An 18,514-nucleotide genomic window follows, 5' to 3' on the forward strand; every position below is an offset into this window, starting at 1 on the left:
CTTGTCAAAGCACTTGTTTGATTGGATTTGCTCAAAGTTGTGATTGATTATTCTCTTGATACCACTACTTGAGATATACAATATTGCATGACTTCTTGAAAGTGGTGAATCTAACTTAATTTTATAAAGTACTTGGATTAGAGATAAAAAATAAATGGAGCATTATTTTTGTTAAGTCCTTATATTGGAGAACTTTAAAGGCCGTCGTAAATGGTTGACAAAATAGTGAAACTAGCCCAGTTTCCCGCAATCTGTGTTTCTCAATCTCCGTGCGAAGTGCTTGTTACCTTGCAGTTGATGTTTCAGTGGTGATACGCAAAGAGGTTTTGTTGTCTCATTCGAGTATGTGTTTCTAAAACAATCATAGCTAACATGGTAGCTAAGTGGGGCATTCAAGTTCACCAACTCATAAAAGGCAATGAACCCACTACGCTGTGAAACAATACCTTTTAATATATTTACTCACTTGGGTAACCGAAGCATGTTAAAGTGAACAAAAAATCTCTTACCATTTCCTGCTATTTGTAAGGGTGAACTGAAATGGATCTGTGAGTTGGTGTCCAATCACAGGCTCAACTGCACACGCACAAAATGTGAATTCTTTATGTTTTCTCTATTTTATAACAATATATACCTGCTGATGGTCAAAAACTTTTCTCGATTGACACGGCTTATAATGCGAAAAGAGGAGAGGTACAATGAATGCATAAGTGTTTAAAATTACTTTTGCGCTTAGGAGATGATTGTTGCAAAAATGTCATTACAAACGTTGTAAACAATCGACGTAGAATCAAGAATGATAAGATGATAGAAGTTACGTATCTTTTAAGTATCAATATGTTAGTATGTTTGTTAGTTACTTTGATACAAGATTGTATTTACATTTTTATTTTTGCATAAATATTTTTTTATTATGAGTATATTGAGCTAGAACAATGTATATAACTTCAGCTATTACTACTAATTTTCTTTATGAGTAAAAATAAAGTTTATTTGAATAATCTATTAGTTAAAATTGCATTCTCGGTTTCAAATTTTTGTGATATTAAATTCTTAAGATCGATTTCTATGAATACCAACTACGATATGCACTGAATGTGATGTGCTCTGTTTATTTGATTTTAAAGATTGCTTATTCGGTGAAATACCATATCTTATTAATTGATATGGTTAACCCATGTAACAGTCTTCACTATCGTGGCTTGCCATATCATAACCTTCATTTTTAGGGGTTGTTCAGGAAAGTTTTTTTTGTGTAAAATTGGCCCTGGGTATTTTGATGATTATGATAAATTTTGCGGACAGTTTCTTTAAACCTAACTATTTTTATAGATAGGTAATTTTGTTAGTTATTTACCTTTCCAGGAAAATATTTTTGTAAGCATTTCTTTGAACAGGGAATGGATTGTTATTCCAGTTTGTAAGTAAATTTTGTTTAATGAATTATGATTATATAGTCAAAAAATAACTCTTGAGCACAGAATGGAATGAATTTGATGTTTTGTGTTTTTTTTTCTTTTTTACTTTCAAATTCATGCAGATTACTTTGGCCAAGAACTTTTGACATATATCTAGAACTCAAATAGCATGTTAACTGTATATACTTTTATAAGTGATGTGATTTTAAAATTAAAAATCTCCTAAATTATTGAATGTTTCATCCACCAGATTATTCATGTGGAGCTATCAGAATTTCTTAGATTCCTGTTTATGTTCTTTGATGTGCTGTACACTATTCAGTACTTTCTCTAGCTGCTGTCCCATCTTTTATGTTTTGTGACTTTGAACATTTTCTCCTCATCTTTAGCTCTTTCCTATAACACTCCCATCCAGGATCAGACAGATGATTTCATACTTTTCCGCCTCAGAAAAGAGACAACATATGAGACATATTTCTTCTCTCCTACGGTTGGTATTTGAGTACATAGAAACAGGTGTTCAATTACAAAAAAAATTAATCAAAAACATATACTACATGATAGATTCACATTTTAAAACACTATCGTTGAAAACATTTATTTTCCTCTTCCCTTGCCCCAAGAATGTTGTAATACACCCACTATGTGAACCAAGTATACCAAGTATCTTCCTGCCTAATTTGGTTTCAACAGCTGTGTAGCTTTTGAGTTTTGGATTAAGAGAAACATGTCAAGTTTTACGCAAATTCTTGGATGTCACATTGAAAATCCTATTTCATCAATATTACGAGTGTGCTTCATTTGTTGACATTGAAGGAGGTGAGTTTATCACAGTTACTGTCTCCACAGAGTATCCAAGGGGATGAGGCAACTGATGACGAACTGGGGTCTTCTGCTGACACGAAAGACTTCATTCAAAATGAGATAGAAGGCACCTCTCATCTCACTCATTCAGTCCAAAGGACTGAAATATACATTCCTGTGCCAGACTCCTATCAATTCAGAGATAATATTTTGGTAAGTTTTTTTCTCATCCAAAGTGAAACCTTGTTATACGACCTTAATTTATAGATATATACTATGTTGCTAGACAAAATTGCTTTAGCCCAGTGTAACTGAATGCATTTCTACGGGAAGTCACCCTTGCTTGTGTGACTATGGAGAACAGGTGCCATGAGGTGAAAAAGGAGGACAGCACCCTTTTAAAAAGGGATGAGAGGAAAAGTAGGCCACTTGGAAAATAATGTCAATTTTATTAGTTGGATCAATAAAATTAATTTTCTGTATGAATTTATATATTTTTCTGTGGATCTAATTTTCTTAAGTATTTTATTTATTTGTATCATCTTGTTAGCTATTAACATGTTGCACATTCAATGTGGATGTAATTTTCATGAAAGTCATTAGAATTGGTCAATAAATTAAGAAAGAAAATCAGAGGGAGTTAACCATAACATACCTTCCATTCGAACTCTGCTTTTTACAAATGGTGCACATGGTTTATAATAGGGATCCTTGTTGAAGGTCATAAGGCCTGGTTACACGGTGCATTAACCCGTACGGGTTAATGTATGAATGCGTGTCTGTTTGCATGTCTGAATTCATGGACGTTTGCGTGAACGAGGAGCATGAATGAGCGGTTACACGGTACATGCGTTCGCACAAGTTTTCACACATTTTCTTGTAACGCGAGGCGTTTAGTTTTTGTTTATTCCCTTTACAGTGCGCAAAATTTAAATGTGAAAACAGTATCATTAGGTAGGAAGCAGACGATACCTACCAGAAAATAATTCCCTTTTCGTTGTTTCCTGTAGGACCAGGAAATTTCACATACTGGTAATATATTTGCGCTGCCGTGTGAACAGTGGTTTTCATTGTAGTTGCCGAAGTTGTTTCATTTCGTGCCAGTAATATTTATTTATATTTAATATTTATCGTTATCGCTCGCTTAATGCTATATCTCAATAGTACTCTATTTATTTCAAACCGTTATCAAAGTTAATACTTAGGCTGAAAATTTGCAGACGCATCTTGTTTTAAACCGTGTTTACTAGACATTTTTCTGTCATCTGTTTCACTGAGTGTAGATTATGTATGAGAGTAGATATTTTTAATACTTTGTTCTACTTTTGTCCGGGACGGTTATAAAGTTAAGAAGATATTTGCTGTTGATGGAAAAGATGTTGGTTTAGAGGTCTTGTCGATTTATGAACTTGCGTAATGTGAGTCATATTTTTGTGGTGGGCCAGCGCATTCCCACCTCGGACGTATAAAAGGTAGAATCGTCGTTAATTCGTATGATATTAATTATGTTTAAATGTGTTCTATAAGTCGTATGATAGCCGTTGTATTTCACAAATGTCGTGTTGAAAACTCTGTGACAACCTCATCGATTGTTTTGTTCCGGCATACATACAGGGATAATCTATACGAATATTAGTGTAGATGCAAATGGTGAGTTTGTGGTAGGATTCAAGCACTTACGATGCAGTACAAATGAACAAATACGCGTAAAGAGTTACTGAATAGCCAAGACGGCCGTGGAATAGCCCTGCAGATGACAACTATATGTGTTGTTTCCCACCAGGTGGCTCTGTTATCAACTTGTGCGAATGCATGAACGAAATTAGAACAGGTTCTATTTTCCGTTCACGCGTTCATGCATTTGTACATTTTGGGGTGGTTACACGGTGAATTTTTCCGTTCATTCTCGCGTTCATACATTTAGACATTAACCCGTACGGGTTAATGCACCATGTAACCAGGCCTATACACTCGGTAAAAGAACTTGGATTGGATATTAATGACGTACCAAGGTGGAGAGAGGACTCCTGGCTTGACTGGCAGAGTCTGTCAATTGACTTGCTCTGCACTGAATGTTTTTAAAATAAGATAAGAAGAAATATAGTACCAATTTCATAATTTAGATAAATAAAAATTGATTAGACCTATGATCATATTTCATGGACCTAATTTTCTCAAGCAATTTTTACATTTTTTACACCTAGCAAGGTAGCTGTTAACAGATTTTCAATACACGTAATCAATATTTTCAACTAAAAGTACAATTTCCCACTTTTCAAAAATCCACGTGGATATTGGACAAACATCTGCACTGTACACACTGGTAGGTGTTCTATGAATAAAAATATCCGCTGGCTCCTCCTGGCTTCAGGGTGTGAAAGGGTTAAAAGGAAAGGATGAATGGAGGTTAAGCAGGACACTTGAAACGTAATTGCGAATTCGCAATATAGAATAAAGAAATTATCAGCATTGTGATTTTGTGTTTTGTTTGTGTATATTACTTTTTCAAGCAATTTTTGCAATTTTAAAAGTGTTCTGTTTTTAAATATTTACTGAGGAAATGTTTATTTTGTTTCTCTCGGTGGTCCACATGGATGAAATCTGGGAAAATACCCTTTCTGCAGGTGTATTTTACCATGTTAGGCTGAAGAAATATTTAGAAATTTTGAGAAGTTCTGAGTTTCTATTAGCGGATTAATATGCTTAATATAACATAATTTTTGAAAAGGAGGAAAATTCCCCATTCTTAAAAGATCTGCCCAGGCACTGGACGTACATCTACAAAGGATGAAATGGCTAGACCAACCCGGATGTCTGGTCACCCTATATGAAGTCGTCATCAATACATTATTTCATTTCATTTATCTGCGGGATAACTCAATTACGATATTCTTATGTATAACATCACAGATGAGAGACCATTGAAAAGAGTAAACACATTTAATGAAACCATTAAATTAAAAAGATCTATAAAGAATTGCTCATTAATGACCAAATTATATAGGAAGATACAATAATATAAATATTTAGTTATAAAAGTATTCTCGTAGAATTTTTGACACTGAGGTCACATCCGAATTGACATGAGGTCATTCCATTTTAAATCAACCAGGCCATGACACCCACCGACTCGGATTGTCATAAAACTTGCCGTGATCATACATCCTCGTATAATTAGATATTGTACACAATTTTAGCCTCCAATTGTCAATTTTTAATGAAATATGAGCAATTGAACATTTGGTGTGACCCCTAAAGTGCCGCAACGTGCAACACATTGTGATTTTTATTTTCATCCATAATTCCATTCCTGTGAGATGAAAAGCCATTATAATTTTCTATAGCTAAGTGGTCCATAATGATCCCACGACTATCTTAAATATTCAGCTGCAAAAAAGCAAAGTGTACAAAAAAATCTCGCTTGTAACTATTTAATTTTCAGCATCCACAGGACAAGGCCGTGCAAATACAGTCTCATGGTTCAGTTAAAAGTAATCATTAATGTATGAGCAAAGATTCTGATGAAAAGTCGGACGTTCCTTTTAGTAAAAAAAATACTCATTCATTGTCACAATAAAAAATTGCTCTTTTTCAAGTCACATAGAATTTACACAATTTAGAGGAGAAATAAGCTTATACTCATGATTAAATATTATTGAAGCTTGCATTATCTAACTATAGCGTATGCTACTGGCTCTTAGAGTAGGAAGCACATAAGCAATCATGTGAATGTACTTCCCAACGTACTGCTAATTTTGTGCTTTCAGGACTATTCCTAACAAGCTATCTCTTACAAGGGTATTGGGTAACCGAATAGTATGGTATAAAACACAAAGGCAGAGGAGGGCTATCAGAAAGTTTTCTCCAATTTCAGTCCAAGTGGAGTTAATTCAATTCTCATTCATATGGTGCTGCCTTAGTGATTTTCTGTGTTGAATTTCAGACTAAGCAACTCGTGTGTGTGATTGATAGCCAGGCTTACATTGTAACATGTCTTATTCGTATTGAGGTGTGTCTTGCCTTGTAAGAGATAGCATTGTGCAATGTAGGCAAAGAACTCAGTTCTGAATTTCACTAAAAGAGCTACACAAACACAGCCCAAACTTTTTATTTCAAATAACTACCAGAAGTGGACAGAGAATTCATTGCCCTGCGGTGCAATATTCCTATTTCATCACTGTTGACAGTGTGCTCTCATCATCTTCATTGCTACTTAAAGAAATACGATTGTTATAAGCTTTAATGCTGTACCCTTTTGCCATACATAAAGGTCCTATGAGGAAATTTCTGAGGACCATACCTCTAAAAAAGTGTAAGTCCGTGAGAGCAGCAGGCATCTTGGTGAAGCCTGGAGAAAATTTGCTGTATGTGTGACATGAGGATTTCCAAAATTTGTAAAAGTGAAATTGTTTCCAATGGCATTGACGAAAGCGATAAAGAACTTTCATCAGTTAAGTCTGGGTAGAAGGTCATAGGAAATAAGATGAAGGAAACTGCAGCTTGGAGGCTTTAAACTGCTCTCCTTTGAAACTACATTCTTTGTCATCTCATAGCAGACACTCATATGGAAAAGGATATATGTAATTATTGAATCTAAAAAAAGACAACAATACAAATAATGTAAACATGAAGGAAACATGTTTCCTCTATGTTGAGTGAATGTGTCTTTCTCAAGTAAAGGAAGTTTTGCAAGGTCCCTTCCACTCTTGCAGTTTTCTTTGCGTTGTGTGAGTGCACATTAGGGCGGATCGAAAAAATCGATTTTTTTCAAATCCATCTGGCCCAATGAAAAAAAGTTGTGGGACCGATCAAAAATAAGGCCTGAAAAATTTGAGACCTCTAGGTGAACCCCTGACCCTCGCTCAAATGCAATTTAGGGGGGAAGGTCGAAATTCGAAAAATATGATATTTTATGGTCATTTCCTATAGATTTTGCCGAGTTACTGTCCTTCTAGGACAAAAATTTCGTGCATTTTGACGTATCTGCCACCGTTTAGCCACAAAATGCCTAATTTGAGTCCGCGCCCGCGAAGAAAATATTCCAACGCCCACGCAGCGTCGCGGATACAAGAGCCGCAGGCCGATCCCCTCCCCTCCCCGCTCGCTTCTACCCCTCCCACGCCTCAAATACAGCAAAATTCATCCCGCGTATGCTGCTAGGAGGTCATTTATCTTTGATAATATACATCGGAAGATGTAAGAAGGTAATAAAGGAAGCTTAGTGAGACGACTTGTTCCTTATTAGGCGCCTCGTCGAGGTTAAACAAATCGATGTTACCAACTTTTAGAGAAGGGATGAAATATTTTTACATCCGAGAACGCAGGAAAGGAGCCTACGGTCCATGAAAAGGCCTCTTAGAGTGGCTATAAAGGTGTGCTAACTTCGGATATGCGCTCCAATTTCGGCTTTGTCCGACAGATGTGATTAAATGGATTTTGGGCGAAAGCCGCTCGCGTCCCCTCCCCGCAAGCTTCTCCCACGCGCCAAATGCACCAATATTCACACCAAGTGCGTCTTACTTTGTTAGTCTAAATATTTAATGTTTCAGTATCGTCATTGGAGGAACAATCACGAAAGATTTTTTCAATTACCTGCTTTCCAATCTGTATTTCTTATGTCAGTGTCTTTCCTCGTCTTTCGCAGTTGTCAACAAAGTTTTGGTGAATTTCTTCACGAATCTTTCGTCCGTATCTATAATAAAAAGAAATATTTAACTTCAAATTTGAAAGTTAATCAATAGATTTTTGAAAATCCACAGCACTAAGGTCAGATGTAGCCGGAGGTACTGTGGTCTATCTCCAATATGTCATCAGCGAGTAGTCATTAAAGTTGATATTAAAATCCAGCACTTTAAAAAATCTCGGATCGGCCGCCAAACGCATACTTGCAACAACGCAAATTCGGTCCTTAGATTGCCCTCCCAATGTTTATGCCGCAAATCTAAGTCAACTTAGTGCAATTAGCAAATAGACCTCTATAAGGGATGAAATATGATTTGATGCTTTCCCGGCGAATGATGTGGGTAAATTCTTCTCGGGTTTCAACGAAATTTATCCCTGATGATGAGCCCCGAGTCGGAGCTTGAAACGTTTGCCATTATGGAAAATTTAACCCGGTGGGAATCCCGAAAGTTTACTCACATAGCAAGGGATGTTGGAATTATGCTTGTAGCATAGGGATGATGCCTCCTTTTTGGGCGGTAATCACCATCGCATTCAAATTCTTTTTATTTTTGTGTATCTAATTTTCACTCGGAAAGGAATCGAGAATCGCAGATTTTATAACTTTTGCTAATCCTCCGACGGGGGAGACAAACCCAAAGGTGGGGCCCTGTTTCTTCAACTAACATCACACATTCCCCTCTAAACTTGGATTGATAAGTGCTCTTACCTTTTTTCATCAGACAAAAGTATAGTCTTTCACTCCATAAAAATGTTGCCCTTTGTTGACACCCTTTGATACCTCTCTTTTCGTATTCACAATAATTAGCATCTTTTTCTGTCTACGTAAGTAATCTTGCAAACTACCTTGGATGTTTCTTACGAAGCTATGATTTTTGCGTTAACTAAAGTTGCGGGGACGGTCATTGCTGTTTCTTGGTTCTTGCATATCGCTCTATCACATATGGCAGACGCATTTTCCACGCAGAAGTTCCAGTTTGAGTTTAGTCCTGAATTTTTATTTGATGAGGAACGTAGAGATAAAAATCGGATGATTTCTCTTCAGTTTAATTTTCTTCGGATGAATTGATGAAGAAAATTTTTGATACTATTTCCCCATACAAGAATTGACGATGTCTACTCAACACTCTCCGACCATTCTATTTTTTTTCCTCAGTTGTCGAGTTTCTTTAGGACTCAATCCAGCAGCCATCATCTTTGGTTTCATCCGCTGGTTTCTCAACATACTTCTTCATTGGGATTGGGAAACATTATGCTCCTTCTTGCACTTACACGCAAAAATATGGCATAATTTCAAATGTTCTTTCAAAAGTGCTTGAGTTTTGTACTTAAGCAAAAACCCTACTTTTGGCCATTTCGCATTTTCCGTAAGTTTTAGTACTTCCTGTTGTACCGCTAAATCTATTTTGTCACACACATAATGGAAGGGAAGCGTCACCATAGTTCGCACACCTTTATAGCCACTCTAGAGGCCTTTTCATGGACCGTAGGCTCCTTTCCTGCGTTCTCGGATGTAAAAATATTTCATCCCTTCTCTAAAAGTTGGTAACATCGATTTGTTTAACCTCGACGAGGCGCCTAATAAGGAACAAGTCTCACTAAGCTTCCTTTATTACCTTCTACCATCTTCCGATTTATATTATCAAAGATAAATGACCTCCTAGCAGCATACGCGGGATGCATTTTGCTGTGTTTGAGGCGTGGGAGGGGTAGAAGCGAGCGGGGAGGGGAGGGGATCGGCCTGCGGCTCTTGTATCCGCGACGCTGCGTGGGCGTTGGAATATTTTCTTCGCGGGCGCGGACTCAAATTAGGCATTTTGTGGCTAAACGGTGGCAGATACGTCAAAATGCACGAAATTTTTGCCCTACAAGGGCAGTAACTCGGCAAAATCTATAGGAAATGACCATAAAATATCATATTTTTCGAATTTCGACCTTCCCCCCCTAAATTGCATTTGAGCGAGGGTCAGGGGTTCACCTAGAGGTCTCAAATTTTTCAGGCCTTATTTTTGATCGGTCCCACAACTTTTTTTCATTGGGCCAGATGGATTTGAAAAAAATCGATTTTTCCGATCCGCCCTAGTGCACATGCCTCAACTGAAACCCTAGCAAAGTACCTTCATCCATTGTAAAGGCTACTTCTGAGCTGAGTGCTTGTAATGTGTTTCCATTTAAGTTTCACTACTATGAAAGGTTGACTTCTATGAATTCTTCCCTTCCAGTTAACCAACACAGTATTTGTTTTTTCCTGCCTCTTGATCCTTACATTACAGCCATAGGAGACTATTTTCATGTTTCAGGATCGAAGCTGTGAGGCTCTCTTTACCTTTTTGTAGCAGAATTTGACGTGTGTGCAAAGTTGCAGTCATAAAATTCGTCGTGTATAGCAGTGAAATGCTAGAACACATACAACAATCGGTGGGTGTGAGATGGCAAGAAAGCCCCTGTTCTAATTTTGTTCATGCATTTGTGCAATTCCAAGCCATTTTAGAAATAAATGCCGTTTTAATCTGAGCAATTCCGTGACCCAAGTAAAATGGCTATCAAAGATTTTGGATGTTTGCAATCTTGAATCACTTGCATTTTCCTTCTCTTTGTCATGTCAACTACATAGATGCCCATAGATGTAAAACAGCCCACAAACAAAGCAGTCAATGATCCAGAATGTGGACATTTTACTTCTGGAGTGTAATATGCTTCTTTCCTGTCACTAAATTTCCTTAACATGACGTTTTTTGTAACATATCTGTAGTTTTTGGTGAGGGATTCCGGTAATAGATTCAAATATTTGATGAATATAATTTTTTTTACATGGAACGTCTTGATGTGCTCATAAAAAGAGTAAAAATTATTAAAGTTATTGTTTAGATAAATGGATTCACAGATAATGAGGGTTTTACTTCTCACCTTTGGTAATAATAAGAAAACACTAATCCCTCTGCCCCCATGTTGTGCCCTGGACAATTTCAATACAACATATAATGCATTATAAATGGCAATATAAATCCAGGTTCTACAGGATAGAATAATGTCTGAGTTGGAAGGGGAAGAATTTTCCCACCTATACTGTGGATAGCACATTGAGAAGCATTCCACACCAAGGTGTGCAGAGTAAACTGGACATGTCTGCCATTTCATTTTAGGTTGTCACTAAAATCTTGTGCAAACATGATTTCAGCCAGCTTGAGTGGTCTCAGGTGAAAGAGTTTTATTGTTATCATTTATAGTTATTTACATTTTTATTTTGACCTCCATTGATTGGCACCCAGCATTATCTTCTAGGTACCTTTGAAAGAGGAGGACAAAGACCCTCTCAGTGAAGGTAATTATCCAGTGATGTACACACCGAATCCAGCTGGAATGTCAAGTAATTGTTTAGACCCATTGGCAACTGATGACTTGGTATGTTCACGTTTGCCTTGTTAAGCACATTTTTGCTGCTACACATATTCAATCCTCTATGTATTATTCCAATATAATTTACTGTAATAACAATACCTTTTCCCTTCCTTTATCAAATATGGAATAGGAATATGATCACAGGAATATTTCCTCCACGGAATATTCCTGTACCAGTTGCCAGAAAAGCCAAACCTTTACCCTAACTTTGTAAAATGTGAATAAGTAAACTTGAGCTGTGCCATAAGTCTTCATTAGAACTTTCACAGTTAGTCATGTTAGTTAAAGATATGCTTCTAGGTAGGGATGGGTCGAATAGTAGATTTCTCGAATTCGAATATTAAATCATTGCTCGAATATTCGAATACCTCGAATTTCGAATACCTCGAATACTAAACGATGAATGTGAAAATGTTTGACTAGGTCGCCTATGCAGCAGGAAACCCAAGATTTTGGCGAGTAATTGTGATTGCCTTTAAAGGATTCAAACAGGAATTTAGCTGATTATTGGAATATTTTAATTTTATGTAAACAATAGGGTAGTTTCATTCATTAAAGAAAACGAAAGGTATTGATTGTGATTCGTTACCCACCATTAGTGTATTCATAATATACAAATTATTTCGTTCCAGAAATACCGGTTTAGACTAATGGCAATGTTCAATTTTACCTCATTTGAAAAAGGCCAGATTGCCGCCTATGCGATGCCACTCCACGTGAATCACAGGGACTTAGTTTTTACACGAGAGGATCAGAGTTTTACATCGTCTGAGGTTACCAATGCATGCATGAGGCACAGAGCTCAGGGAGACATGTCTTAATAATCACACAGTCTGTTTGATAAGGTATTAATAAACCTTATTTAAGCCAAGCGCTACCAGCTAGCATGGTAGTCGGCTACCTGCTAGCATCCTGCGTCGTAATAGCGCTCAGATCCTCGCCCCAAGGTCACCTCACTTGCGGCAGCGGGAACCAGAACGACGTCACGCGGAGTTTTTCCCGGCATTCATACTTACCCGTCGCGTTTTCGCGCGCTTGAAAATTTTCACTTTTAATTTAATCGCGAAATATCGTCTTATAAAACTCTAAAAGCGTTAAATACGTACTTAAGGAGTATTAATATTTCGATTTAGGCAATAAAAAATAATAGGAAACCACCCTATTTGAGCATTACGCCTCCGTCGTATTTCTTCTTCTTCCCGGTATTTATTTTCCGGCGCAAAATGCTTAAATAAAGTCAGAAATATGTCGTGTTTGGTCTTATTCTTTTTTAAATTACGCGCACATTACTAATATTTCAATCCAATAAATGTGTAATAACAATTGCCGAAAGTCATTGTTAGACACCTTTCGGGCTAGTAGATGACTCATGCAGCAGTTGACCTCGAGAAAGGGGGAAATTCGAAGCAGGTAGGTAGAAAAAGGTCAGTGGGTGAGAAAAGGGGGTGGGTGCGAGACACGTTTTTATTTTTCTCGCGTAACTTGATATTTTTTGAAGCTAAGGTTTTTGTAATACAATCCCTGCGCGAGCTGGGATCTTTATTTTGATTTCGGAGAAGAGGAAATCGTCAAGAGTGGGTGAGGCGAATGCTGAATGGAGGGGAATAGCAGATCGTGGGAAATGCGCCAATGTCACTATCCCACGGCACTGAGTTCTTCCCTATGGTAGTTTCATCTCCTGGGGAAGATTCAAAATAAGTGCCTGTCATTATTAGCCACAAAGGACACACGGCAAACACCTCCTCTCATTTTATCAAAAGATGGATGCGGGAAAATGGTCAGTGGGGAGAAAGAGGGAAGGGTGAAACAAGATTCTATTATTTTCCGGTAACTTGATATTTTTTTCAAAGCTGAGGTCTTCGTAATACGATCCCTGCACGAGCCGGGACCTTTTTTTTGTTTTCGGGGAAGAGGAAATCGTTTGAGGGGGTGGGGCGAACGCTGAATGGATGGGGATAGCGGATCGTGGGAAATGCGCCAATGTTGCTATCCCACGGAACTGAGGTTCTCCTGATAAGGGACACCTGGGATTTTCGGATTTTTTTCATCCGATCAATTTCGGTTCCCCACGTCGAACTCTTTTCACCGCTCGAACCCGTGAATTTGATGTATTTCGTCAGCTTGCTTAAAACGGCGCTGCATGCACTAGACGACTTGAGTTCTCATTTTTCCGAGTCAACTACCAACGACGTGCGAGCGATAGTGTATGACGCGAAATTCATAGTATTCGAGGTATTCGAGACGGTACCTTTGGCATAACTATTCGAGATCTCGAATATCGAATACTTTCTATTATTCGAGGTATTCGACTATTCGCGGATACTATTCGCACATCTCTACTTCTAGGCTATGTTACCTTGCAAATTTTTGGGTGACCCCAACGTTTCCTGACCAATTCTGGTTTCTTTTTCAAGGGAGATTAAGGGAATCAAAATTCCCAAAAGTTTAGGCCCATTTGCCCAAAAGTTTTTTCAGCTAACATAGGCATGTGTCATTCTTGAAGAAATCGTTCAAAATGAATGGTTTATTTTTTTGAACAGAATGGGGGCATACAGATGCTCTGATCACTCACCTTAGCTCACTGATCAAGTGAGGGCTCTGACGTCATGGCATTTCCCATTTATGTGAGCAAGGAAACACCATTTTCACTTCCAATAACCACAAAACCGAAGGACGGATCAACTTCATAAGTCCTAAGATATCTTTGAGGCAACTCTACTGTCCACTATTTCATTGGGATGTATTTCGTCTCTTTTACATCTTTTATAACTTTTACTATTCTTCCAGCAGTCCGTCTACAGCTGTTTTTATCAGGCCATCATGTCTCATTATGTGGTCAACTACTGGTGAAGTCGTTTAAAATGTGAAAAAACTTTCATGGTGAATGATAAATCCTGTTGTGTTAGTTCTGGCTGGCTGTATTGCCACATAATTAGGTGATGCAGTTTCTAGCCAATCCTACCAAACAAGAATTGCTCCCAAAAAAGAATTTATATAAGGCATATTGTAACTGTTGCAGATGTGGATGTAGTGAGAACAATATTGAGTAAATGATAAGGGGGACTCAGGATTTGTCCTTCACCATCTTTGGAAAGGGTATTAGATGTTGGCAAACCAGGGTGGTTGTCAAGAGGCATCAATTTCTTTCCATGAGGTGATTTTAATGGAACTTGTTATGTATTCATCTTTGATTGAAATAAAATATAATGATCACGTTTAATGGATGAAATCAACTTTTTCGTACTTCATCTGCACAAGTAGACAAAAAATCTTGGTTGTCAATGAATATGTCATGAGATCATGATTTCACAAATTATTGCTGATAAATTTGTTGTTCCTTTTTAGGAAGGGTTTCCTATGGCTAATTGAAAAGGCAGAGTATCTTAATGGGCCATATTTTGTTAGTTAATGAATTTCTCCCGTATTCCTCTTTGAGGTCAGAATAGCTTTTCAGGGAATTTTTCAATTATGCATATGTCCTATATTTGTTGTTTTGGCTGTGATCTTTTTGCTTCTAATAGCAATTGGTGCAAACCTGTATCAATGAAGATTTAATTCTCTTTTTTTCTCAGAGTGGCATGGCAACATGTGGGTCCCCTTCTGTAAAAGCAGATGAGTTCAGTGATGATGGAGGTGGATATGCACACAGTAATAGCACTATTTGGGCCACAAATGACCTCGTGTCCCAAGCCTCTGATCAGGTAATCATAATAATAATAACAATATTTTAATTGGTCCAGTGACTTGTTTGAACAAACATAAGACATGTCAAGGAGTATATAATATACAAAAACAGTACTAATTAAGAAAGAAACAAATTTGTATAGGAAGAAATTCGTCGTAGTTATGTACATAGTTTTTTGCACAAAAAGTTGCTGTATTCATGAACACAGAGGGGTGATGTAATATAGTTAATTTTTGAAGTAGAGGGTGACATGCTGTGTAAGGAGACATTTTACCAGAGAGCTGCAGTATCCCTTTTGAATTTTGAAGATTATTTTAGAATTGGGTCTAGGGCCCCAGATGAGGACACTTAACATCACATTCAGGTAGAATTCACCATTATAAATTGACAATAATACATTAATGTCTACAGTTTATCTGAGAGAATCAGGACACAAGTAGAGATCATATTTCTTCAGACCTTTTGAATATGTTCCTCCAAGGAGACTTTATTATCAAGTTTTACACCCAGGTAGGAGAACTAAGATTTTGTGGACTCTACATAAATTTTTACAGAGATCAGTTAGTGTGAAGCTGGTTGCATATACTGTTGAGTCACATGCATTGGTAAACCTTAAAATTTCTTAAAATTACAAATTTAGATTATTACCTTAAAAAGTTATATTCGTGTGCTTAAAGTAATACACATTTAATAGAATTACTACCTGTGATGCACCCTTAAAAAGGCACCAAATATCAAAATGTTATGATAATAGCATGCAAACGATCGTTTAAGGCTTACTTCGTGTATGTAAAGAGGAAGGTATGATACCCACTGTACTTAAGGTTAGGTTGTCAGTGAGTAAATGAGTAAAACTTGCCGTTATTGTTTGCTAGCTATGAATTGCTCCTTTATACTCCTGAGCTATTTATTGCTTGCCTCACTACAGAATAAAAAACTGTCATACCAACATATGGAATTACAACCCCTTGGATTATCATAGTAACCTTTGGTAGATGAAAGACCTGTAGGGTAATAGTCAAATAAATCAGGGACTATGATTATCATCCACTAAACGCAGAAGAATTTGAAAATGCTACCATGGGAATTCAAGGTTGGTAATAAGTCCAGGCATTGCAGTAGGATGATCTAACGATATTATGCACTCTTGGCAAGTGAGTAAACACATCTCATCCATCTCTCAGCAAAGAATGCTTTGTATTTTTCTGTACTCTAGTGTGTGATTTGCCCAAAAGTTAATTTAATATCTATATTTTGAAAAACCAGTTAGAATTTTGATTATGATGTAAAACATCTAGCAGATAAAATCCACGGAATATAAGCACTTTTTGCATGTGTGTAAGATAAGTCAAAGTAAAGAATAATGACGGCGAAAATGTTTTTAAGCAATTAAAATTAAACAAGTTTCAGTCACACATTCAACCGTTAGAAAAATCATTATTCACGCATTAGTTGTTTTTTTTTACTTCATACTAATCCTGCATTTTCTTGATAAAATGAGTTATTTCCTTTTTTGAGCACTGTGATACATAATAACTATTGTAAAATTTAGTGCATATAAATGTGACACACAAGCTGTGCATGTGAATATTATCAAGTGAATTTTTTTTGGTGGTGTGTAGATAGTTATCAATGCTATATGTGGGATTTATTATTTTTTTGGCGAACTAATGCATCTATTTAATGCATATATTCAACTAACCCATTATTCCCCAGACTTCATGAAGGGCTTTTACCTTCTGTTATTTGGTATTTTACCATTTATTTTGAGCTAATTAAGATTAATTTTCAGAAAAAGATATTATTTTCATCATAATAAATGATTTGCATAATGCTGCACTTACGCAAAGCTGGGAAAACTCCGGAAAATAAAAACAAAAAAGAACTTTTTGAAACTCAGGTTGCATATTTTATTTTTCATCGTCTTTTCTGGTGCTATGTTCAATAATATTCTGTGTGGAATTAAACATAGCTCTTTTCACAACATAACTTATCTTTGATTTGCACACTCAACATCTTTGCCGGGAATTATGAGTATGCCTGAGGATGAAATGCCCTATTCTCCCTTGACGAGCATGCTGGGGTATGTCATTTTTCTTAAGGTGTCCTGCCATTGGGCACAGATTTTTATGTGAAATGTCATCAGCAATTGTATTGGAAACGATTTCTTACCTAAGTAAAATTTTACGATCTTGGACGAAATTCTAACAAAGGAATTTCTTTTCACACAACTTAAACGTAAAATCACCACGGGTTCACCACTGCACTATCGAGTAAATCTACCCCTCCCATTCCCTGATTGTAATTGTTGATGACATTTCGATTTTCTTCAGGAGTCTTTCTTAATACCTTTTCCTCTTTACTATGGGTTCCATATTTCCATAATTTAAAGCAACAGCGATGACAGTTATCATGCCATTGCACTAAGAGAATATGTTTTGACCTATCAAACGAATAGTAGAAATCCCCGTTTTTTTTGTTTTTTGTCAGATCTCTCGAAGACATGAGTAGGTAGTTTTCAGTTTTATTTTCTGTTACTGCCCCTGTTGCAAAATAACAGTTGTCACTTGAAAGCTGCTAATAGAATGTGACCGGTGAAGAAATTATAAAAATTCTTGGCATGTTATTTTGGAGACTTGCAAAATATTCAGCAAATTTAGAGCAACCCTTTCTCGTGGTGAATTTATAAATCATATATATATATATATATATATATATATATATATATATATATATATATATATATATATATATATATATATATATATATATATATATATATATATATATATTATATATATATATATATTAAATATAGAAATATCACTTTCAAGTACCACCTTTCCATATGGCAAAAATTGATAGCCTGTAGATAAGGTACACTTCGATGTATAACCATTTCTAAATTGTTCCCCACGAATGAACATTTTAGCTGTGGCACCTGTTATATGGAACCATTTGTTGGGAAAATTCCTAATTGAATAGAATTTTGGTTTATTCTTTTGCGGACTGTCAAAAATGTATCTCTTTTGTGTAGTTGAGAATTATCGGAAAGCTGCGTCATACATTGCCTCACAATTCTGACAGACATCCTTTTGGCTTGTCCAGTACTACATAGTGCAGAGTAATATATGTTACCCCAACAACATTATCACTCCAATTATTTTTTTTAATCTGCCTTACTGAGTAAATTTATGGTTATTTATCTCCTCAGCGCAGTTATTTGAGTAGCTCAAAATTAATTCATGTAGTTTTCCACCGAGAAATAAGCGACAGATCTCAGTTGGTGAGTGGCCTCCATACTGAGTAATAAGTGTTTCTAATGCTTTTTTTCATGTAGAAATTTGGGACTACTTCAGAAGTAGATTCTATTTTTTCAAGTTAGATGAGCCTGTTTGTCCTCTGCATCTTTTACTTGGGCATTCACATTTAATGGACGATTTTTCTTTACATACTGCATGAGTAAACTGATTTGCCTTGTAGCACCTCCTGCAATCATTCATATTTGAAATGCTGAAGAAGAGGT

At 36.6% G+C, this 18,514-nt stretch overlaps 2 protein-coding genes across 2 annotated transcripts in view; both read left to right on the plus strand.

Moving 5' to 3' along the window:
* LOC124170380 overlaps nucleotides 1-18,514 on the plus strand; it is a 263,025-nt gene that overhangs the window by 116,474 nt on the left and 128,037 nt on the right. The gene's annotated exons all lie outside the window — the stretch shown is intronic.
* The window catches only part of LOC124170379, a 32,491-nt gene that overhangs the window by 627 nt on the left and 13,350 nt on the right, over nucleotides 1-18,514 (plus strand). The window contains exons 3-5 of the mRNA XM_046549101.1: nucleotides 2,268-2,435; nucleotides 11,187-11,306; nucleotides 14,876-15,004. Coding sequence (XP_046405057.1) covers nucleotides 2,268-2,435; nucleotides 11,187-11,306; nucleotides 14,876-15,004 — 417 coding nt within the window. The remainder of the gene's footprint in view (nucleotides 1-2,267; nucleotides 2,436-11,186; nucleotides 11,307-14,875; nucleotides 15,005-18,514) is intronic.

Source organism: Ischnura elegans, chromosome 13, assembly GCF_921293095.1.
Source record: "Ischnura elegans chromosome 13, ioIscEleg1.1, whole genome shotgun sequence".
NCBI classification, from domain to species: Eukaryota; Metazoa; Arthropoda; class Insecta; order Odonata; family Coenagrionidae; genus Ischnura; species Ischnura elegans.